General features: G+C 45.8%; 1 protein-coding gene and 1 long non-coding RNA gene across 2 annotated transcripts; both read right to left on the bottom strand.

Annotated features, from left to right (window-relative positions):
* Positions 1 to 1,107: 1,107 nt before the first annotated feature.
* LOC139035988 (uncharacterized) lies at positions 1,108 to 4,877 on the bottom strand. The gene is made up of 6 exons (XR_011488659.1): positions 4,840 to 4,877; positions 4,093 to 4,125; positions 2,226 to 2,258; positions 2,025 to 2,063; positions 1,813 to 1,857; positions 1,108 to 1,146 (listed from the first exon to the last, which is right to left on the bottom strand). It is a non-coding gene; the product is annotated as an uncharacterized lncRNA (long non-coding RNA).
* Positions 4,878 to 12,364: 7,487 nt separating this feature from the next.
* On the bottom strand, positions 12,365 to 23,981 carry LOC110140525 (scavenger receptor cysteine-rich domain-containing protein DMBT1). The gene is made up of 8 exons (XM_070469881.1): positions 23,960 to 23,981; positions 23,055 to 23,208; positions 20,946 to 21,163; positions 19,829 to 20,140; positions 17,476 to 17,526; positions 16,522 to 16,560; positions 15,323 to 15,634; positions 12,365 to 12,459 (listed from the first exon to the last, which is right to left on the bottom strand). Exons 2-8 carry the CDS (start codon positions 23,117 to 23,119, stop codon positions 12,365 to 12,367), a joined length of 1,092 nt encoding a protein of 363 aa, XP_070325982.1. The 5' UTR covers positions 23,120 to 23,208; positions 23,960 to 23,981.
* Between the last annotated feature and the right edge of the window lie 181 nt (positions 23,982 to 24,162).

Below are 24,162 nucleotides of genomic sequence, written 5' to 3'. Positions count from 1 at the left end.
AAAGCAATAGATTTTTACAAGGGCTGAAAATGAAGAAAATCAAGTGAGATTCCAGAAATATTTTTAGATAAGAGAAAGACCATATCTAAGAGATGCAATCCCATATGAAAATATTCAGAAGGAGGCAAGGTAGGAAGAGTAACAATGGACTTTATGACAGCGTTTGGTTGTATAAACTACTATAAAACTAAGGATTAATCTAGCAACAGGCATATGATCGTTACCAGATGACGACATCACTTCTGTTGAAACCAGATCTGTGGCTGCCAAAAAATTTTTTTCCAGTGAAAAGAAAGCATTAGCATTTGAATTCATTGAAATTTTATGCTGTAGACCACAAGGTTTTGAAAACAAGACTGTTTTAAGCTGTAAATAATAGAATCCACTCTGCTTATTTATCTTGTGGACTTGTGCACGCAAGGGGTAAAACAGTGTATGTGAAGTTGGTCTTTAACAAGGTAGGTTAACAACCATTCCCATTATGAGCATCTACAATGTGTCTTATAATTTACGACTCTAATCCTTACCACAAACATGCCAGCTAAGTATTATCACTATTTTAGAGATGAGGACATGGAGACTCAGCTTACACACATGTCTGTGAGTGCATGTGCATGATAAGTCACTTCAGTCGTGTCCAACTCTTTGCAGCCCTATGGACTGTAGCCCGCCAGGCTCCTCCATCTATAGAATTCTCCAGGCAAGAACACTGGAGTGGGTTGCCATGCCTTTCCTCCAGGGGGGGTCTTCCCGACCCAGGGATCGAATTCACATCTCTTACATCTCCTGCATTGGCAGGCAGGTTCTTTACCACTAGCGCCACCTGGGAGGCCCTGTACATGTGCCTGGATCATCCACAATTCAAACCCATGAGACCCCAAAGCACACTCTTCCAACACCCCTTTGCCTCTCAGAGCATAAGATGTGGGAGTCGCATCCGCTCTGGCTCCACGAGGTGACTCAGGGATGGGGGGGAGTGGCTTGGAGCCCCCCTAGCCTCTCCTGTCCTCTCTCCTCTCCTCTGTTAGGGAAATAGGAACCCTCTCTTCTTGGCTGGATTCTTTCAGAAAGCCACTCACAGAGTTACTACAAAGAGCAGAGAGATACCTGGTGAAGAAGGAGCTTCGCTTGAAGTGGGAGTCATATCTGCAAACAAAGAAGGATCAAACTCGAGTATTAGTGAAAAGGAGATGGAATGAATTTTTCAAAAACAGTGTGGTTGAAAACAGAAGAAAGTGAAAGTGAAGTTGCTCAGTCGTGTCTAACTCTGCGACTCCATGGACTGTAGCCTACCAGGTTCCTCCGTCCATGGGATTTTCCAGGCAAGAGTACCGGAGGGGGTTGCCATTTCCTTCTCCAGGAGGTCTTCCTGACCCAGGGATTGAAACTGGGTCTCCCACATTGTAGGCAGACACTTTACCGTCTGAGCCACCAGGGAAGTGGTGAATGGATAATAGCGACACAATCACAGTCGTCCCCTAGTGGGTGCATCTGGGTGGAGGGGTCAAAGCATCACTTGAATCATAACATGACCACCCAGCAGGTGGAGGCGTGGACCCCCAGCCCTCGAGTCTCTTGGGCACATCCGATCAAAACCAGTGTGACAAGCAGAAGGTGTTCCCTGGTGGAGGGACCACTTCTGTGTCTGTGAGTGAACGAGAACATGAAGCTTAATTTCTGTGAAAAGGAGGCTAGGACTTCTGTTTACCTTGGGGCTTATTCTGTAGACAAAATATTCTATGTATATGTTCACTTGTTAAACAGAAAGAGGAGAGTTTGAACTTAGGAAATGTGACAGGTAGAAAACATTACCAGAGGGGGTGTCCACTTCTGCTGAGGCCGAGAACACATCTGTGCCTGAACAAAGAAAACAGGATACTTAGAAAGGAGACAAAAAGACATTTCGTGTGTCTTTTCATTGGGGTTTACTTTGTGGTCGTTAAGTGGGCTTGTTTTCTAAATAGGACCCGAGCAGTAAGAAGCTAGTCTGGTTCACTTAAACACCACAGTGAGAGAGCATTTACCAGATGGAGAGGTCATATCTGCTGAGGCTGAAGAGAGATCTGTAAAAAAAGAGATGAAGAAACTTACATACCAGTGGAGAAGATTCCTGGGTTTCTGTTTTTACTGAGGCAGTGTTGGGTGCAAAATATCGATGTGACAGCCTAGTCTGATAAATGGAGCTCCAAGAAGAGACACTTATGGGACACTAGACAGTGTTTTACCTGGTGTGGAGGTCACACTGGCTGACAATGGAGCTGCAGATGAACAAAGAGAAGAAGGCAGCAATAAGACAGACTGATCAGCCATACGTGTTTCTATAAGATACAGAAGACGTAAAAATGGCCAACAAAGACCAGTATGACTGACTTGGCTTGTCTGCCTACTGTCTAGACAGGAGCTACAGCAGGGCATCTCCAAATGCTTTACTGCCCCCAGGCCACCCCTCTACTCCCTGGGTCTCCTCTTGGCCACCCTTCCCTTCTTCTCTTGAAGGCTACCTGTTCAGAGGGCAACAACCATTGGTCCAAGTTTCTCCATTGCACAGTGTTCATCTAACAAAGATTCCATAAGTGATAGTGAAGTCGCTCAGCTGTGTCCGACTCTTTGCGACCCCGTGGACTGTAGCCCACCAGGCTCCTCCGTCCATGGGACTCTCCAGGCAAGAATACTGGAGTGGGTTGCCATTTCCTTCTCCAGGCGATCTGCCCGACCCAGGGATCGAACCCAGGTCTCCCGCATTGCAGGCAGACGTTTTAACCTCTGAGCCACCAGGGAAGCCCTGCTTTTCCCTGCCTCCCCTTAAATGAGTGGGAGGCAGTGACCCAGGAAAGGGTGATCTCTGCAGACTGGAACTTTCCCTAGGTAGGCTGTCTCAAGATATAGACTGAGGGTGAGGAAGAGTATGAAAAGTCCATTTGTCTCATACATGCATCTCTTAGCTGTATCAGTAATAAAGGCCATATTTTGGTTCTGACTCTGATGCTTTATTTTAGAACTGCTTTATTTCAACACCTGGAGTAGAGTAGATCATCTTCTTTATTGTCCTCCACCCAAATAAATCTCTAACACTAATTGTCAAATTAAGTCCAAAGTCAGACAGGTGAAAACATGTGAGTTATTTTCAAATATCGCTTGATACTGATTTCTAACATAATTCCGTAGTGATAAGAGAACAGACTCCGTATGAGCTCAATACCTTTAGACCATGACATTTTTGCACCTTGTTTCATGTTCCTGGATATGTTCTATATTTCCAAGCTCACAGTCTGTGGCAACTTGAATAGAATTTGTATTCTATTTGTGTGAAAATTGTACAAATCTAAATTATGCTGAACTGCTTCACCATGCTTTTCAGGTCTACTATATCCTTCTAGATTTCTGTATATTCATTCTATTAATTTTTGAGAGTTTGATATTCAAACTCCAACTAAAACTCTTAATTTATATACTTAAAAATAATTGTAATATATAGTAGAACTATATGTAACTTTGTCCTGGACTTTCCAAGTCTCCTGTAAATGTGTTATCATACTTTCATAATTTAAAAAATAAGAAAGAGGGAAAAAAAAACAAAGTCACACAGTAACTCCTCAGATAACGGCATCACTCAAAGTCTAACATCCAAGAGGACAGCTATTTGTTACCCTGGTCAGCTCTGCATCCCTCACTATCTTGGCTCATGGCCATCTTCACCGAATGCTGGTTGAACATTCAGAAGGATCAGTTAAAGCCATGGTCTGACTCTCCACCAGTCTGACAACACCTACATGATGGCTGGTGTTCAGGAGAAGCTCCCTTCATGGACAGTTGACATTCGACCACCAGTCAGTCCAGCAAATGACTCATTGCTTGTGTTTGGCTGAATTGGCTGGACTCATTTTCCCCTTGGCCCACGCAGTTAGTATGGCCTTTTTTGAGTCAGGTCAGTATAAACACATTTTAAAACTTTCAAAGAATTTATCATGACATAAACAGTTATTTAATGAGCTCATTGGAAAATCAAATAATTTATAAGCATGTAATTTATAAGACAATTTATAAGCAAATAATTTATAAGATGGACGAAGCCCAAAATAACATCAAAATTACCTGTCGAGGTGGTTACAGCAATACTCAGAGATGCTGGAGATAAGAAAAGACAATTGATCAAAACTTGCCAAATGGCAAGAAATAGTAGTATTGTTAACTTATTTTCTTCTCTCTGTCCCTGGAGCATAGAAACCATGCGTGCATGCATGCGTGCTCAGTCATGTAACCTGCCAGGTCCTTAGTCCATGGAATTTTCCAGGCAAGAATACTGGAGTGGGTTGCCATTTCTTACTCCAGGGAATCTTCCCAACCCAGGGATCAAACCTGAGTTTCCTGCATTGCAGGTCAATTTTTTTTTTTTTTTTTTTTTTACCCACGGAGCCTTTGGGGAAGCCTACAGAAACCACAGACTTCATTTATTTAGTCAATAGGTCTTGATTCATTTATCTATTCTGGTAGGCACTGTGCTAAATGCTGGAATGGGGCGATCAACAAAATTAGTATGGCTGCTGCTCCCGCTCTACAAAACTGCTCTTGTGACAAGTGCTATGAAGGAGAGCTGCGTGATGCTATGAGAACCTATGACAGGTGAGCTGACCTGGCCAGGGAGATACCCTCTCTGCCTTCCTGATCCCTCAAGTCCCCAGGCCTGGTGCAGGGTCTGACCCAGATTAAGCACTCTGCTCAAAAGACAGCAAGCTGACAATACACCTCCCCCAGAGCTGTCCTAGTCTTGGCCCTGGTGGCATGACAGAGGCAACCTTACTGTCTCATCCGTCTACATTTGCAGTGGGCAGAGGGCATTACCAGGTGAAGGAGTCACTTCTGCTGAGGTTGGAATGATGCCTGAATACAAAACACAAACAGGAAAGTTAGTCAGTGGATCAGAAAGTTCTTATTCTTTTTCTAATATACACAATTCTGCCTTTCCTATTATCTCATTAACCAGGCTTTGCTTTTGGAAAATTTAAGTGTGAGAACTAATTGTTCCCCACCCTCTTGAATAAAAGTTTAAGTAACTAAATTAAAAACACATGAGTTGTGTTCCCTGTACTACCATGTTTTTACATACACAACAGTCAACCGAAGTGGAAGTACACACTGCAGTCATTTCTCTGTTATCAGACATTGCCCTGAGGTTAAATGTTTATTGAATGTGTGTGTGAAGTCGCTCAGTCGTGTCCGACTCTTTGCGACCCCGTGGACTGTAGCCTACCAGGCTCCTCCGTCCATGGGATTCTCCAGGCAAGAATACTGGAGTGGGTTACCATATGTTTATTAGGTGGTTTTAAATCTTTTCTCTTGGCAAAACTCTATTAGCCTTTGCCCTGCTTCATTCTGTACTCCAAGGCCAAATTTGCCGGTTACTCCAGGTATTTCTTGACTTCCTACTTTTGCATTCCCAGTCCCCTATAATGAAAAGGACATCTTTTTTGGGTGTTAGTTCTAAAAGGTCTTGTAGGTCTTCATAGAACCGTTCAACTTCAGCTTCTTCAGCGTTACTGGTTGGGGCATAAGCTTGGATTACCGTGATATTGAATGGTTTGCCTTGGAAACGGAGATCATTCTGTCATTTTTGAGATTGCATCCAAGTACTGCATTTCAGACTCTTCTGTTGACCATGATGGCTACTCCATTTCTTCTAAGGGATTCTTGCCCACAGTAGTCGATATAATGGTCATCTGAGTTAAATTCACTTTATTGACTATGCCAAAGCCTTTGACTGTGTGGATCACAATAAACTGTGGAAAATTCTGAAAGAGATGGGAATACCAAACCACATGGCCTGCCTCTTGAGAAACCTGTATGCAGGTCAGGAAGCAACAGTTAGAACTGGACATGAACAACAGACTGGTTCCAAATAGGAAAAGGAGTACGTCAAAGCTGTATATTGTCACCCTGCTTATTTAACTTATATGCAGAGTACATCATGAGAAACACTGGGCTGGAAGAAGCACAAGCTGGAATCAAGATTGCCGGGAGAAATATCAATAACCTCAGATATGCAGCTGACACCACCCTTATGGCAGAAAGTGAAGAGGAACTAAAAAGCCTCTTGATGAAAGTGAAAGAGGAGAGAGAAAAAGATGGCTTAAAGCTCAGCATTCAGAAAACTAAGATCATGGCATCTGGTCCCATCACTTCATGGGAAATAGATGGGGAAACAGCGGAAACAGTGTCAGACTTTATTTTGGAGGGCTCCAAAATCACTGTGGATGGTGATTGCAGCCATGAAATTAAAAGATGCTTACTCCTTGGAAGGAAAGTTATGACCAACCTAGACAGCATATTAAAAAGCAGAGACATTACTTTGCCAACAAAGGTCCGTCCAGTCAAGGCTATGGTTTTTCCAGTGGTCATGTATGGATGTGAGAGTTGGACTGTGAAGAAAGCTGAGTGCTGAAGAATTGATGCTTTTGAACTATGGTATTGGAAAAGACTCTTGAGAGCCCCTTGGACTGCAAGGAGATCCAACCAGTCCATCCTAAAGGAGATCAGTCCTCGGTGTTCATTGGAAGGACTGATGCTGAAGCTGAAACTCCAACACTTTGGCCACCTGATGCAAAGAGCTGACTCATTGGAAAAGACCCTGATGCTGGGAGGGATTGGGGGCAGGAGGAGAAGGGGATGACAGAAGATGAGATGACTGGATGGCATCACCGACTCGATGGATATGAGTTTGGGTAAACTCCGGGAGTTGGTGATGCGATCCATGGGGTCATGATGAATTCACGAACTCATGATTCATGCTGCGATTCATGGGGTCGCAAAGAGTCGGACACGACTGAGCGACTGAACTGAACTGAACTGCAATCTTTTCTACTCAATGAAAATTGACCCCATGACTATTTTAGTGCCAAAGTCAAATTGTCTGTTGTATTCTGTGTTAATTTTTTTCTATTTTTTGGTTTTCTAATTAAAGTTTAAAATTTATCCTATCTCTTCAAGATAAACTGTACATTTCTCTGTGTGTCTCTTAAATACAGATCTTCTGTTCATTAGAATATCAGAGCTTCTGGCAAAATGGCAAGAGGGATGTTGTGAGCAGATGCAAGCTATTATATATGGGATGGACCAACAACAAGGTCTTACTGTATAGTACAGGGAACTATCCTGTGATAAACTATAACGGAAAAGAATATAAAAGGATGTTTATATGTATGTAACTGAGTCACTAGGTGTAGAGCAGAAATTAACACTGTAAATCAATTATCCTTCAATAAATACTTTTTGGATGGCAAAAATAAAAACCCCACATGAGCTGTTATAAATTAAAACTCTCCTGAAAGAAAACAAGTTTCCCTGTCCTCTTAAACAGAAGATACTTGGTCATATTTTAACTTGCGTGATTCTGGCTCATTAAGAAGAAACCATTGCTGTTCAAGGTTGTATTAAGGAGGTGTCTCAAAGGATGCTGAGTTTAGTGGGTATTTTTGCTTCATACTGCGCTATTTAGAAAGCCTGGTGACACTGGTTTTCTGAACCCTTCTGTGGCTGTCTTTTAGCATTTCCTGCCCTTGCCACTGTGGCTCTTCTATGAGGTCTTCCCCTCCCAGTCTCTGCACCCCCTCCCTAATCCGTTGTCTTTTATAATACACAGTCAGCAGGGAGATCAGAGAGCCAACGGTCAATGTGTGTGTAGGAAGTATGAACCGTAGACTCTGTGGATCACTCACAAGTGTATGCAAGTGCTTTACTTGAATGTTGGGACCTCAGCTTCACTGTATATTTGTCAATTTCTGGATTCTAGTCTATTTTCCAAGGGATTAATTCAGCCAAGTGACCCCTGGGCAAACAGTACTCTTGAGGTAGAATTTCAACCCATCAATATCTCTTAACGTTAGTAACAGGACAAATCAGCAGAAACTTGTTACCAGTTGCAAGGACCAAATCTGTGGCTGAAACTGAGGCAGGAACTGTCAAAACAAGCACAGTTTAAAGAAAATTGTAATTAAATGCTGTTCTTGTCAATCATGTTCATTGGTAAAATTTTTAAAAAGAATTACCCTGCTTATAAACTATGCCCCAGTCTTGTTCATATTTGATTATGCTCTGTTCCTATTTGATTCTCCTGTTCTCCTTTTCATTAAGCTAAGGGAAATAAACAGTGCAGGAGATGGTACTTGGGTCTGGGACCCAGGAGATTTGGATTCTAGTCTCTTCTCTGTGTGTAAATAAGCAGGTGACTTTAGACAAGTTCCTTTGCATCTCCAAGCTTCAGAGGATGCATCTGAAGAAAGAGTCCATGTACTAGAAGCTTCTGCACCATCCTGTGAGAAACGCAGACATTTAAAACCCCACCCCTCACTCTTGCTCAAGAAACTGAATCGAAATCTGCATCTTAACAAGATCTCCAGATGATTTATAGACACATTAAAATTTGAGAGGCACCAAGAATCCCAGTGGAGATGACTCCAGGTCCAGAAATAATCGGCACGGGCCAGCAGGAAACCAGACAGACAGCACGTGCCCATAAAGGGAAATCGCTTCCCGCTCCGCCCTGGACAATTGGTGCCCTGTGAAAATTCATGCTTGTATTTCCCAGCCTCTGGCTTCCCCATCAGAGCTTGAAATCTGGACTTTTATATGAAATCTCCTACTTTTAAAATGTGGTATTAAAAAAAATGAAACTTCGCATAGGCAAAATTCTGTTGTCTGAAACAAAACCCATCCACAGGTCAAAACTGGTTCTGAACAATCTCTAAGATTTCTTCTGACTCCTGTAAAGATATTACACTGTGATGATGAGATATTGAATTTGTCCTTGGCTAAGAGATGTGGTAGCTGATTCTCAAAGATACAACAAGAAGGCAAATCTGTTCCATCATCTGATTTTCCATAAAATGTCCATTTCTACCAAGTTTAGTAGAGGGCTCTAAGACTTTAAAAATAGGAACTGTGAGCTACTTACATAACTGTTTACAGTTCAGAGAATATTGAGTTGAATTGACCTGGGTTGAGATTGTATTTTTCCAACTTGCTTGGTTGTATAGTATATTGATCCACTCGGGTCCTAAGACGATCCCTAGTGTCCACAAGAGGGAAGTTTACAGAAGGACACATCAGCTGCTCACCCATAGAACCAGGCAGCTCTCAGGAGGTGACAGCACACACATCCCTCAGGGATGTGATGCCAAGCCCCCATCACTGAGAGCTTGCCGAGGTGTGTGCCACTTAATTGTCAGGACAAGAGCCACCCTCCCATTCTGCAGATGATGAAACAGAGGCTCTGAGAGGGAAGAGGGCTTGCCCGGTTGTCACCCAAAGGTTTAAAGCTGGAGCCAGGACATAATCCCAGGTTCGCTGGCAACAAATTTTGTGATACTGCATTTCTACTCAAACCTGGAAGGTTTCAGCAGTCAAAGAAGTTTGAGAAACATTGGATTGAGCCAAGTTTAAAGACGATCCCTTATGGTAGGGCTTGTCAGAACTTTAACAAGTTAATAGACTGAATCTTCAAGAGAAGGGTATTGTATTTCTCCAACTTATAATGGGCTTCCCATGTGGCTCAGCTGGTAAAAAATCCACTTGCAATGTGGGAGCCCTGGGTTTGATCCCTGGGTCAGGAAGATCCCCTGAAGAAGGGAAAGGATACCCACTCCAGTATTGCTGGACTTCCCTTGTGGCTCAGCTGGTAAAGAATCTGCCTGCAATGCAGGAGACCTGGGTTTGATCCCTGGGTTGGGAAGATCTCCTAGAGAAGGGAAAGGCTCCCCACTCCAGTATTCTGGCCTGGAGAATTGCATGGACTGTATAGTCCATGGGGTCACAAAGAGTCAGACACGACTGAGTGACTTTCACTTTCACCTTATTTAGCCATGCAAATGCTTTTTATTTTGACCTTGCAGCATGTGGGATCTTAGTTCCTGGACCGGGGATCGAATCCTTGCCTACTGCAGCAGAAGCGCAGAGCCTTAACCACTGGACCACCAGGGAAGTCCCGTAAATGCTTTTTAAAAATCTGCCTATCATGGGATTGGTGTGCTATAATGTGAAACACACATGGGAGATGTGGGACTCTATTATTTCCTGAAAACGCAGATTAGAGGAATATTTTTGCCTGAGATACCTGAAGTCCTGTAACTGTTAAAAAAATTAACTCACTGAATTCCCAAATATGTGAACACTGATGGGAGTATGAACAAAGCTCCTGATTTCTCTAATGTGGCACCAAGGACTGAGAAGCACATTGAACACACTGTCCTATGTACCGAAGGCCCATAATCAGTCCAATTTACTCCTACATTACTGAAGAAATATATGAGTATTTTATATTAGTTTGATATGAGCTTGATGCTTATCTTCATATGAGGTATAAACTTTAACCCTAACCATATGCAAGGCAGTCTATACATATATAATTTATATCAAGCAAACAAGAAAATAAAATTACCAGGTGAGGTGATCATTTCTGTGGCTGACACTGAAATGAAAAAAACAAACCAGAAACCAAAATAAGATAAAATTCAAACAAAAATCCCACCCACTTATAAGAAATTTAGAAGATACTGTTTTATAGGGTTAGCCACAAAATGCATTCAGGTTTTCCGGTTCCAGCTTATGGAAAACCCAATGCACTTTATGGCCAACCCAATATTTTAAAGATTAGTACCTCATATGTGCAAATTAGATACAAAATGACCCGAAATGTGACGTTAAAGATAAAGGCTGCTTGGATGAGACTGGAACAGAGAAAGGGATGCATGAGGCAGGAAGTGGGAAGCAAACATTTATTGTTGTGGGAACGGTGTCATCTCCCCGGATGGATCAGAAAGCCTGTTTCCTGGATGCAGTAAAAAGAAAACATTTCCTTGAATTGCAAAGTACTAGGAACCTTCCTGGGCTTCCAGGGTCGTTAGTGGTAAAAGAATCCACCAGCAAAGCAGGATATGCAGGGGACACAGTTTTGATCCCTGGATCAGGAAGATCCCCTGGAGAAGGGGATGGCAACCCAACTTCAGTATTCCCGCCTGGAGAATTCCATATACAGAGGAACCTGGTGGACTACAGTCCATGGGGTTTCAAAACAGTCAGACACGACTGAAGCAGCTGAGCACGCACACAGGAACCTTCCTCGTCCTGACTTTAGGTTTCTAACATTGGTTTCTCATCTTCATCCAACAAACTAGTTTATGACATAGTACTAAGTTGTCTAAATGTTAGGAGAAAGTGGTTCTGTAACACAATAAAGGGTATTATGAGCCCCAATTCAGTGTTCCTTTATTCTTGTTAATGATTTATCATGGCTGAAACACAGACGTGATCTTGAAGCCTCGCACTGGGCTTCAAGGGCGGGATGGCTGTCTGCTGCTCTCATTATTATAATCACCTAGAATCGTGTCTGGTGAATATAAAGTGCTCAGTGCCTATGTGCTCAGTGGTGTCTGACTCTGTGTGACCCCATGGACTGTAGCCCACCAGGCTCCTCTGTCCATGGAATTCTCCAGGCAAGAATACTGGAGTGGGTAGCTATTCACTTCTCCAGGGGATCTTCCCAACTCAGGGATCAAACCCACATCTCGCATATCTCCTGCATTGGCCGGCAGGTTCTTTACCACTAGCACCACCTGCGAAGCCCAAAGTGCTCAGTAAATATCTGTTAAATAAATGGATGGATGAACTAAATCCTATTCTTCTGATCTTTGCTCTATAAAAGTAAGAGAAGCTGGGCAGTGGGTAATTTCATTTCATCTGATTTCCTTTTCTATTTTACATTTCTGGCAGTCTCCTATAGTGCATAATTGGGCTGAATTAACAAAAGAAGAAAGGGAAACTATCTCAAATCATTGGGGCCAAAAGAAATAGCGTTGACACTTTCACAAGGGGCATAGGTGAGAGGACCCCAGTTTTGTTCATAGAAATTTCCCAACACAGCACTACTAAGTCAGCTTTAGCTCACAACAGATCATCTCAAGGCAAAGATTAGGAAGTACAGTGAACTACCCCAGTGGGTGGATTACAGAGGGGACCTGGCAATTCCTTGAAGATGGGAGAGACTGGACTCTAAAGTGAACTCAAGGGTGTTGCCTCAAGCATTGGGTAGATCAACAAATGAAGAGAGACTAGGAATGACCCAGAGGCCCACTGGAACAATGTTGAAAAGGGGCCTTGACCTTGTGTTTGGGGGACCCTGGTGGGACTCGATTCCCCCTAAGTCGTTTGCCTGCCTTGGAGCCCCAAACCATGTGGGGTCGGCCTGCTTGGCAGATGGGGCTCTGCTGCTTGGGGAGGAAGCTGGATCTCAGGGAAGGTCCGGTCCCTGCGCAGATGGCCCCGGTGACCTTTTGGGGTCCACAGTTGTGGAAAGACAGGCCGAGGTGCAGGCACTGGCTCAGGTGGGCCTATCGCCCGCACACTGCATGTGGTCCAGGGAGATGGGGCCAAAGCCATCGCCAAACAGACTTCTCCTCGGGGCTGCCAGCCCAGCTGCCGGCACAGCACCCGGGCAGCCGGCAGGTCCCAGGGGTCGTCACACACTGTTCCCCAGGTGCCGTGGTGGTGGATCTCCACACGGCCCTCACACATGCTCCTGCTGCTGGCCAGCCTCACCACGGGCAGATCTACAGGAGCAGGCAGGTCCTCCAGGGGATCTTCCTGACCCAGGGATGGAATTCGCATCTTCTGAGTCTCCTGCACTACAGGCAGATTCTTTACCACTGAGTCATCAGGAAAGCCACTTTAAGGAGACACACACACCTAAAAACAACCTTCTGGGAATTTCCCTGGTGGTCCAGGGGCTAAGATTCCATGCTCCCAATGCAGGGGATCAGGGTTCAATCCCTGATCTAGGAATTAGATGCCACAGCTAAGGCATGGCATGGCCAAATAAATAAACTATAAATCAATAAAAATAACCAGCCTTCATCCTCTCTGGGGTGTCATTTCTCATGTTGTTTCTCTTAAAATTAAACACAGTTCAGCTGAAGGTTTAGGATTCAGACTTTGCTTTTCTAGCCCCGATCTCTCAGAGTATATTGTGAAATTCTCAGGACACAACTATTTTCACTTTTCTTGAATTTGAAAACCATATTCGTTGGAGAATGATGGAGGAAGTCAGAGGTTAGGAGAATGAGTAGCAGAAGAGACGGCGTCATTGCTCAAGAAGGTAAAGGATTTGGCCAAGTGACAATGAGCCCTGAATTAAAAGCAGGTGAAGTCAATGCTCGGATTCTGAGCCCCAGAGTTCAGGGCTGGTTGGGGGGCTTCCCCTTTGAGAAGGCCCCACCAGAGCCCTGTGTGGGTCCGGGCCTTAATAAGGCCTTTCCGTGACTGAGGGCAGGTGGGTTATTTGTTCTCCCTGAAAAGGTCCCTACATGAGGAACACCCACCTTCCCTTAATGAGCACATTTTACTCCATACAGGACTATGAGAATAATGTTGGCTATATTTCTCTTGGCCACTAGTGGCGGAACCCCAGCCTTAGAAAAGCAGATACAAAATATAAGAATGGAAACAGTACCTATCGGTTGGTAAACATGTGACTGTTCCCCAGGTGTTGAAGTAACTAGAGAGTAAAAAAGAAACACAGTTCACCATGAGGACACTCCAAACAAGCACAATGAAATTTCATATCCTTCTCAGTGAAGTGAAAGTCTCAGTCGCTCAGTTGTGTCCGACTGACTGTGCCAGGCTCCTCGGGCCATGGGATCCTCCAGGCATGAGTACAGGAGTGGGGTGCCATTGCCTTCTCCGGCAATGCAGGAGACCCCGGGTTTCTTCCTGTGTCAGGAAGACCCTCTGGAGAAGGGACAGGCTCCCCACTCCAGTGTTGTTGGGCTTTCCTGGTGGCTCAGACGGTAAAGAACCCAACTGCAATGCGGGAGACCTGGGTTCGATCCTTGGGTCCAGATCTCCAGGGAAGATCTGGAGAAAGGAAAGGCTACCTACTCCAGCATTCTAACCTGGAGAAGTCCATGGACTCTATATAGTCCACGGGGTCGCAAAGAGTCAGACACGACTGAGTGACTTTCACATTCACTTTGGGATCATGCAGATATGGCTACCTAGGGCGGGGGCATCTTGTTGGTGCCGCAGAATTCCAGGGCAGCATCCCGGGCCCCAGGTAGGGTGGTCCCAGGGGAGGAGCCGCTCCTGCCCAGGCCCACCTGCCCCTGGACCTTCTTGTCTCTGGCCTCCCATGGCCTCTGCAATATGAACCACCGTTCTGGGTCAAGAACTAGTGTCTCAGAGTTTCACTGAAATGCAGCTCTCACATGCGGAAGCAATGACACATCAACATGCTAACACCCAGGACAGCCTCTCCTCTGGGTGCAAAGCAGGGCCCCCATGGGACTGGGGAGCAGCTTCACTACCTGGGAGGGTGGAAAGGTCAGGAGCTCAAAGCATCAATGGTTAAGGAAAGTTAAGACTGGGAAGGAAGACCCAGACTGGGGAAGACCCAGTCCTCAGCTTCCAGCGTGGGGACTCTGCACCAGATGGCTAGTCACCAATCAGCAAGTAAAATGGACATGAGATCACAAGTACCTGGATTCCCAGCAACTGCGGAATCTGCAGAGATAAAGGAAACAGGAGAATGGATTAATAGAAACCAGGGTGGTGGAGTGGTTCAAAGATCACGGTCTCAGTTTACATGCTGCTCAACAGGCCTGGTAAACAATCATCCTGAAGCATCCAGGGCTGCCTCCTCTGGTTTTCACAGCCAGCTGTGGGCTGTATCACCTGGCTAAAATCTCTGAGCTAGTGATTCTGACAGAGTTTGCCTTGGCAACCAAAATACCACTGCCAAAAATAAAATAATTAAAGTTTTTGTACATTTGTGTTTTTGTGTGTGTGTTTAGTCACTAAGTCATGTCTGACTCTTTGTGACCCAATGAACCATAGCCCGCCAGGCTCCCCTCCCCATGGGATTTCCCAGGCAAGAATACTGAAGTGGGTTGCTATTTCCTCCTCCTGGGGGGTCTTCTGGACCCAGGAATCAAACCCAGATCTCCTGCATTGGCAGGAGGATTCTTTTTGTACATTGACAATGTGCCATATGCTTGACTACATATTCTACATGGAAAGTTTCACTTAATCCACCCATCAGCTTTATGAGATAAGTACTGTTAGTTTCTTTATTTTATAACTGGTTAATCTTTGCAGACACTCAAGATGAATGGCGTCCTCCCGTATATTAAATGGCTGGCATATCTTTCAGAGTTAGAATAGAAATCTGCTGTCTGGAACACGGTGGAAGGTTGAAGGCATGGAGGAATTCCAGGCTCAGTGTGCTAATTCCAGGCTTGGCCTGGGCAGCCCCGCGCCTGGCCCAGAAGACACCTGTGCTCACCTGAGCAGACGACGCCAGCGTCTTCATGGTGCCCGCAGTTGTGGGTGAACCAGCCGCTGTGAGGGCACTGCGCCAGGGAGGACTCGCTGCCCGTGCAGTTGACATCGTCCAAGAGAATGCTGCCCACCCCAGGGCTGAATCTGGCTCCCGGGAGGGCAGACACAGCCTGGCCACAGCCAAGCTGCCTGCAGACCACGTGGGCATCTTCGATGGACCAGCTGTCATCACACACGGTGCCCCAGGTATCGGCATGGCAGACTTCCACTCGGCCCTCACACCGGCTTGACCCATCGGCCAGCCGCAGGCCCAGACCTTGGAGGACAATCCAAACAATGACCTCCATCAAAGCTCATCCAGAGAGGCCACTGGAAGAACCAGTATCTCTTGGAAATTGGGCACTCACCATGGATGATAACAAACCTACTCCCCCCGCCCCGCCTTCATTTTATTTTAATTTCACCTTGGGTATAACTTTTTGTTTTTTCAGCATTATAGCTGGCTAACAAACAGTTTTGCTCCTTAGCCAGCTGCTCCAGAGCCCTGCCTTCCTGCATAGCTGCCCCTTCTTTCTGTGATGTCTTGGTTTCTGGCACTCACAGGGTTTGTTGGATTTTTCATGAGAAGCTATCATGCACACATTAACTGGTGTGTGAACATGTGTGTGTGTGTGTCTGTGTGTAAGATTCTCTGAGTGCCTTGTACATACTGATCAAGTGACAAGAACAATAATTTGCATCTGTGTTATCCCCAGGATCAGGTGTCACCACATGCAAAGATGCTCTGGGAAGTATAAAGGGCAGTCATCACAGGCTGCTCCCCACGATCAAAGGGCAGTGTTGCGAGAGTCGAGATTGGATATGCTCAGGACATAGCCAAGGGGAGCTCACAGCAGGACTGGGTGGAGATGTGGGGTCAGCCAGGTACTCCCATCCCAGACTTTCTGGGTGCTGGCTTCCATACTGGTTCCCACAAGCCATCCTTGCATCTCACAGCCTCTTTCCTCTCCCTTTCCAATCACAGATTTGCTAGGTGAGCCTGGATTTCATCAGCCCTTCCTTCGACTGCAGCCATGTGTATGGCCTGAGGCTGCGGAGGAAGGTGCTTCCTGCAGGGACATTTCCTCCCATAGTAATGCTGGGGCTTTTCTGGCCTAAAACTCTGTGAAAGGGAAGGCAGTTAAAGAAAGTGGAAAAGATTACCTATTGATGTAGGCACCTCTGTTGGCGCTGGAAAAGATGCTAAGAACAGACAGAAAGTGAAAGAAAAAATTATACAACAACCTCATTAAGTGTCAAACATATTTAACTCTCAGCCAAAGCTTGAGGGGGCAGGGCTCCCTGGCTTGTAGATTATCTAGTTTCTAACTTGATTCCCTTCCCAAGTCCTTTCTCTGTGGGGAGTACACACCAACTGTTGTGTCTGGAAGGGTACAAGCCAACTCATACAAGCTCAAGAAAATAAAAGCATGGAGTAGGGGGGTTAATAGATGAAAAAACAGTAGGGATGTTTTAAAGTCAATGTGCATCCTTTGGGGATCACAGCTGTTCAGTATAACCTACTCTAGTGCTCATTAAAGGCTAGGGTTCACTTCTCTTTTTTCTAACTCTTCTCAGCATATTTTATTTTATTCTTAAAGACTATGGAAAAGGAGCTGACCTAATTCAAACTGTGACAATGACTGGGCCAATCAGAGTCAGGGAAAGACTTAAGGGGTGGTGATTTTGGCTCCTTCATTTACAGTTCTGTCAAGCAGAAGGCAATATTCAGAGGCAATTCCCTGCAGGGTGATGGAAGGTGGCGGGGGGTGGGGGGAGAGTGAGAAGACAGGAAGATGGAAGTGGGGGGTAAGAAGATAGCTGACATCTGACAAGTGAGCCCCACACGGCAAGCACCACCCCCCTACTCTGCGTAGAGAGATCTACTGAACACCAGCCTGGCTTTACAATACAAATACTATGATCGTCCTTCTCATCCTTAGAGGAGGGAACCAAGGCCCAGAGAGACTCAGGGATTTGCTCAGTGTCCCACTGCTGGTGAAGGTGAAGCCAGGGCAGCAAGCCCAGGTCATCTGGTCCTTGAATCACGACCCTATCTCCCATGATGACTTCGCCAAGGCAAGTTACAGCCACTCAATTCAGAGCAAGGGCAATTACCTGAAGTTGGGTGGCCCACAGCTGCTGATGGTGTTGAGTAAGGCAGGGAGGCTACAAGAGATGTAAATCAAGAGACTCATAAATCACATTACATCCCTTGATTTTTCTTAAACCCAAGGGGGTAGATTGGCTTGTTTGAAGCAGTCAGGTATATCTCTCATTTGGGGAGAAACTGTACCCCATCTGGGCCTCCAAGAATGGCCCTGAGTTGCCACGGCTACAATGTCCAGATGTCATCACACTTCATTTCTGTCCCCTTGCCGGAGACTGCAATGTCATTTCTGTGGATTCTGGTGGTGGGCAGGCGGGTAGCAAGCAGAGGCCACAGGGCTGGTTGCCTTGTGTGAAGCACCTGTCTTGCCAGCTGGTTTGGTTTTGTAATTCTCCCTGGGTGTGGGCTTGCCTCCCAGACTAAACATCAGTCTGCAAAGGGCAGAACCACGTTTGTCTCAAGGATATACACCATGTCTCAAGGACTTACACTGGCAAGGTCAGCACTGGGAAGGAGCAGATGGGCCCCAGAGTGGGTGGTGGAGCTGGGCCAGGCCCCTCTGCCCCATCCTCACCCCCTGCGTGCCCAGGGCCCTTGCTCCCAACCTTCCTGCCCTGTAGGTCCCCAGACTTGTCCTCTGATGCTACAGCTCCTGCTTTGCTGAGAGCACTGATTCTGCTCTTCACTTCTCTCCTCCGCTCAGAACCTTCCAGGCCCTTCACCTCTGCTTGTTCTTTCCTCCTGTGGCAGGCAGTTGCTGCCAGTCTAGTTGATGAACCAGTTTGCCTCTTGCCAGCCAAAGCCAAAAGGATGTGGAGATAAAGGGGGGCTTTTGACTCCAAATACTGAATTTATCTGCAGAGACTCAATTGGGATACAACTGAGGAGTAAGAAGGCTGGGTGAGGAGCTGGGCTCCCAGCTCTGTGACTTTCAGAGCATCCCTGGTTACCTGTGAAACTGGTAGGGGAGAGGATTTGAACTGAAGATACCATTCCCAAGGCATCACTCAGCACTGGTGGGATGCCAGATAATCTGAGGTTATATGACTTCTATTTTCAGAGTCATGCATTCATTGCATTAAAATATAAAAGCTTACATTTAGTTCTGTTCTGCTTAAGGATATTTTCCGATGTAGGGGTTGTAAATTGGTTAGATAGTTCACTATTTACTTTTAACCATTTTAACTTTGTTTCATTGCTGCTGCATTTATTCTTATGTATTTTCTATTCATGGCAAGTGATCCTGACCCTCCATATGGTGGTAATACAAATTTTCCTTGCAAAATGAATTCACTTAAGTGAAAAGAGAAGAGCTGATATAAAGGAAAGCATTAAGAAAACTCAACTGTGGGTACGTCACATGAAATGCCAGGCTGGATGAACTACAAGGTGGAATCAAGACTGCTGGGAGAAATATCAACAGCCTCAGATATGCAGATGACACCACTCTAATGGCAGAAAGCAAAGAGGAACTAAAGAGTCTCTTTATGAGGGTGAAGAGGAGAGTGAAAAAGCTGGTTTGAGGCTCAACATTCAAAAAACTAAGATCATGACATCTGGTCCCATTACCTTATGGCGAATAGAAGGGGAAAAAAATGGAAACAGTGGCAGATTTTCTTTTTGGGATTCCAAAATCACTGCAGACTGTAACTGCAGCCATGAAATTAAAAGACGCTTGCTCTTGGAAGAAAAGCTATGACAAACCTAGACAGTGTATTAAAAAAACAGAGACATCACTTTCCCAAGATCTGTGTAGTCAAAGCTCTGTTTTTTCTAGTAGTTATGTGCAGATGCGGTGAGAGTCGGATCATAAAGGCCGAGCACCAAGGAATTGATGCTGTTGAATTGTGGTGCTGGAGAAGACTCTTGTGAGTCCCTTGGACTGCAAGGAGACCAAACCAATCTATGTGAAAGGAAATCAATCATCAATATTCATTGGAAGGACTGATGCTGAAGTTGAAACTCCAATACTTTGGCTACCTGATGCAAAGAGCCGACTCAATGGAAAAGACCCTGATGCTGGGAAAGATTGAGAGCAAAAGGAGAAGGGAGCGGCAGAGGATAGGATGGTTCGGTACATCACCGACTCAATGGATATGAACTTGAGCAAACTGCAGGAGACAGTGGAGGACAGAGAAGCCTGTTGTGTTACAGTCCACGGGGTCGTAAAGAGTCAGACATGACTTACTGACTACAACAACCACCAAGGGTAGTAGGTGCACATGATGGGGAGCATGCAGGGCTGAAGCTTGGGAAACAGGGACCATCCAGGACTTCCTCACGGCTCTAAGTACACTTGGGTGAAGATTCATGGAGCAGGAATGTCATTTCACCCACCCTGGGCCCCAGCATCAGGCCCACCTGAGCAGACAACGCCAGCATCCTCGTGGTGGCCACAGTTGTGGGAGAACCAGCCGCCGTGCAGACACTGCCACAGCCTGGCTTCAGTCCCCACACATTTCACGTCATCCAGGGCGATAGGGCCCAGGCCTCGGCCAAATCTCGCCCTCCCGGGGGCTGACACTGCTCCGCCACAGCTCAGCTGCCGGCACACCACCTCGGCGTCCTGCAGGTCCCAGCCATCATCACACACGGTCCCCCAGCTGCCGTTGAAGTGCAGCTCCACGCGGCCCTCGCAGGGCTGGCTTCCATTGGCCAGCCTGAGCACCGCGTCTAGGAAACAGACACGCTCAAGTCACTGCTCTGCCTTTGAGGAAGTTCTGTGTATCTCCTCTGAGCTAACAAGCTTCCCAGGGCTCCCTTCTCATTCTGGGAAGGGACTGAGGTGGGTTAAAGAGCCTACAAAGGTACTTTGGGTTTCATCATTCAGGTCAATGTGATTTGGGGTGGTGTATGCTTTATCAGGCTTCCCATGTGGCTCAGTGGTGAAGAAATCCGCCTGTGATGCAGGACACACAGGTTGGATCCCTGGGTTGGGAAGATCTCCTGGAGGAGGAAACGGCAACCCACTCCAGTATTCTTGACAGAAATCCTATGGACAAAGGAGCTTGGTGGGCTACAGTCTGAGTTTGCAAAAGAGTTGGACACAACTTAATGACATAACAAAACAACAACAGCATGCTTTTTAAAGCTCTTCCCCAGACAGGACTGCCTGCTCACAGAGACCAAAGGAGGTCCCCAAGCTCCCTGTGTGATGTGGGAAGCACCAAGCTTGGGGACCCTGGCTGTCGTTGCCCTAGTCAGGACCCACATTGTCTAGGCAGGCGTTCTGAGTGCCAAGACTTGGGGACAGCATCAGCCACACACCCTCTCACCCGGGGTCACGTGCTCTATTGTCAGAAGATGTATGTGGACATGTGGTTTCATGGCAGTGCTGGGTGTTCAACCACTTTCTCTAGCCAGATCTGGAGGGTAAACTAAAGCACTCGGGACCCCTTCCCCCAATCACAGAGTTGGTTACCCACCCTCCCTGTCATTACCAAGCAGGGCCAGGGGCTAAGATGATCCAAGAACCTACCAGTGTTGTTCTCGTCTTGCAGGAGAGCCTCGTAGGATGCAGAAAAGCCAACATTGGTGACAATGGCGTCGCTTTGGAAGACCACAGTCAGGCGATTTGCTGAGGAGGTAAATACTGGGGTTGTGCCAGAACAGAACCTCCCCAGCGAAAAAGATTTGCTTTGTGGGCCATCAAAGATTTCAATGAAGTCATACGGACAGCTGTAGAAGTTTTCCAATCTGTGAAATCATGACAGAATTCAGATCTAGCCACTGACTTTCCCATAAGAGGCACTGCCATGATTGTTCTAGGAAGGGCTCTAGAAAAGCTGCCTGAAACCTACATCTCTTCAAACAGGATGTAGGAAGCCATAATCCCATTGGTGCAGGCAGTGCATATCTTCCCAGCTCTAAAAATCTTCTAATTCTTTGAAGTTTTCATTCAATTGTATTTTCTGAATATACATTACAAGCATAAGAAATACAATTTAAGTGGTATTGGTGGGCACATGGTTAAAAGCAACTTTTCTTCTAGCTCTGGCTAGTCCCCTTCCCATAAGCAGCTACAATGAACAGTTTCTATTTGTTTCCTTCCAGAGATGGTTTATGCATAATATCAGTCCCTGTACTATTGGCCCCAATCTTACAGATCATTCCATAGCAATACATCCTATGTGTGAGACAGCAATCAAGATTGCTGGGAGAAATATCAATAACCTGAGACATGCAGATGACATCACCTTTATGGCAGAAAGCAAAGAGGAACTAAAGAGCCTCTTGACGAAAGTGAAAGAGGAGAGTGATAAAGCTGGCTTAAAATCCAGTCCCATCATTTCATGTCAAATAGATGGGGGAAACAATGGAAACAGTGACAGTTTGGAACAGTGACTTTTTCTTGGGCTCCAAAATCACTGCCGATGGTGACTGCAGCCATGAAATTAAAAGACATTTGCTCCTTGGAAGAAAAGCTATGACAAACCTAGACAGCATATTAAAAAGCAGAGACATTACTTTGCCAACAAAGGTTTGTGTAGTCAAAGCTATGGTTTTTCCACTAGTCATGAATAGATGTGAGAGTTGGACCATAAAGAAAGCTGAGCACTGAAGAATTGATGCTTTTGAACTGTGGTGTTGGAGAAAATTCTTGAGAGTCCCTTGGACTGCAAGGAGATCAAATCAGTCACTTCTAAAGGAAATCAACCCTGAATATACATTGGAAGGACTGATGATGAAGCTGAAGCTCCAGTACTTTGGCCACCTGATGTGAAGAACTGACTCACTGGAAAAGACCCTGATGCTGGGAAAGACTGAAGAAAGGAAGAGAAGGGGACAACAGAGGATGAGATGGTTGGATGGCATCATCGACTCGATAGACATGACTCTGAGCAAGCTCTGGGAGTTGGTGATGGACAGGGAGGCCTGGCGTGCTGCAGTCCATGGGGTCACAAAGAGTCAGACACGACTGAGCTGAACTGTGTGACAGCAATAGATAGATGTACCAAAATCTATTTAACTGACCCCCTGGTGGGCAATAAGACTGCTTCCAACCTAGCACTACTGTAAGAATGCAGCCAATATTTTTTCTCAGTGCGCATGAGATTTTATCTGTAGACCAACTTCCTGGAACTGGAATTGCTGGGTTAAAAGATCTATGTGTTTAAATTTTGATCTGGGGACTTCCTTGGTGGTCTAGCGGTTAAGAATCCACCTACCAATGCAGGGGACCCAAGTTTGATCCCTGGTCTGGGAAGACCTCACAAACCGAGGGGCAACTTAACCCGTGCACCACAACTCCTTGACCCCACGTGCCCTAGAGCCTGTGCTCCACAACAAGAGAGGCCACCATTGGGAGAAGCCCGCACGTTGCGACAAAGAGTAGCCCCCACTCGCTGCAACTGGAGGAAAGTCCACACAGCAGCGAAGATCCAGCACTGCCAAAATGAATAAATAAATAAAATTTAAAAAAAATTTTTTGAATCAGTATTACTGGATGGGTCTCCAAGGCCTTCCTTACTTTTGAGAACTAAATATGAAAGCTGGATTTTTTGGTGACGGTGGGGTGGGGGTAGTGGTGGTAGCAGGCAGTACAATCAAGTAAAGAGGAGAGTAAAAGCAGAAGCTATTTACTCACTTTATCACTTCGAATGTAAGTTTGACACGCGCCCTGCTATCCACTTGTATGTCCCAGGCACACATCACATTTGTGGGGTACTTTTTAGGATACCAGGGGCTGGAGAAAGAGCCCGAATTACTTGTCAGCAAACCACCACAATGGATATTTTCATCTGCAAGAAAGAGTGAAGAAACGCCATCAGAAGGAGGCACCGACCTCTGCTGATGTTTTTAGAGGAACCAAGAGGGATGGGAACAGAATAAGGAGAACTTGTTCTAAAGCTACTTTTGCTTGTAACTATTAAAAAAAATAGCTTTGGAGGCTCTTGGAGTTTCCCAAGTTGCTCTTTGTTAGATAAGATCATTACCTGTGTCCTCTCAAGCTTATAGTGTGTGTGTGTTTTCTTTGCCACATGCACAGTATGTGGGATCTTAACTCCCCGACCAGGTATTGAACCCTGATTGGAAGCGTGGAGTCTTAACCACTGGACCGCCAGGGAAGCCCCAAGTTTATAGTGTTTTTGTGAGGAGAAATGATCAGGACATAAGGTTGAGAGGGCTTTATGAACACACATGCGCTGACAGGTCTGAGCACGTGTTTTAATGAGAAGGGAGCAAAGACGATCCAAGCCAAGGGCTCCCTGCCCAGTGCAATGTGACTGTGTCCTCACAGAACAGCTGTGTTAGGAGACCCTTTGTTGCATTACGTCCAAACCCTAGCTGACGTCAAGACGGTGGTTACTAAACGCATCCACTTTGTGGCTGAAATACTGGATTTGAAGTGGCTTTTCCAAAGGGTTCTCTGTGCTGGAGCTTCTCATATGTAAAAGGAAGCTACAGCATTCATCCGGTTGCTTCAAGTGCTGCAACTGAAAACAAAGCACACGTAAAATCACAGGAAGCCTTTAAATACGGCTGACGTACCTGCAGGGGAGCTGTCATCAGTCGAGCCTGGGAAAATACAGAGAAAAAAAATGATACTGTAAGCAAGGACTTTTATTCAGAAAACTCCTTTAGAGTACTCAAAAACATCCACGTGCAGATCTGTGACGGCTCTGCGCGGTAGTGGACGGAGACGCGCCGATGCTACGAGAGGCTGGGTGCCTGGACAAGTCTGCAGACAGTGT

The sequence above is a fragment of the Odocoileus virginianus genome, chromosome 7 (genome assembly GCF_023699985.2).
Source record: "Odocoileus virginianus isolate 20LAN1187 ecotype Illinois chromosome 7, Ovbor_1.2, whole genome shotgun sequence".
Lineage (NCBI taxonomy): Eukaryota > Metazoa > Chordata > Mammalia > Artiodactyla > Cervidae > Odocoileus > Odocoileus virginianus.
Note: the sequence above shows the minus strand (reverse complement) of the source record. Positions and strands in the feature narration are given on the sequence as shown.

Coding starts and splice junctions, on each gene's coding strand:
- LOC110140525 (XM_070469881.1), bottom strand. CDS start 23,119: ATGTGTGCCTGGGACATACAAGTGGATAGCAGGGCGCGTGTCAAACTT. Junction 15,635..16,521: donor AGAGGTGCCTACATCAATAG/GTAATCTTTTCC, acceptor TTGTCCTCCAAG/GTCTGGGCCTGCGGCTGGCC. Junction 12,460..15,322: donor CGCTGGCGTCGTCTGCTCAG/GTGAGCACAGGT, acceptor CTGTGCCGGCAG/CTGGGCTGGCAGCCCCGAGG.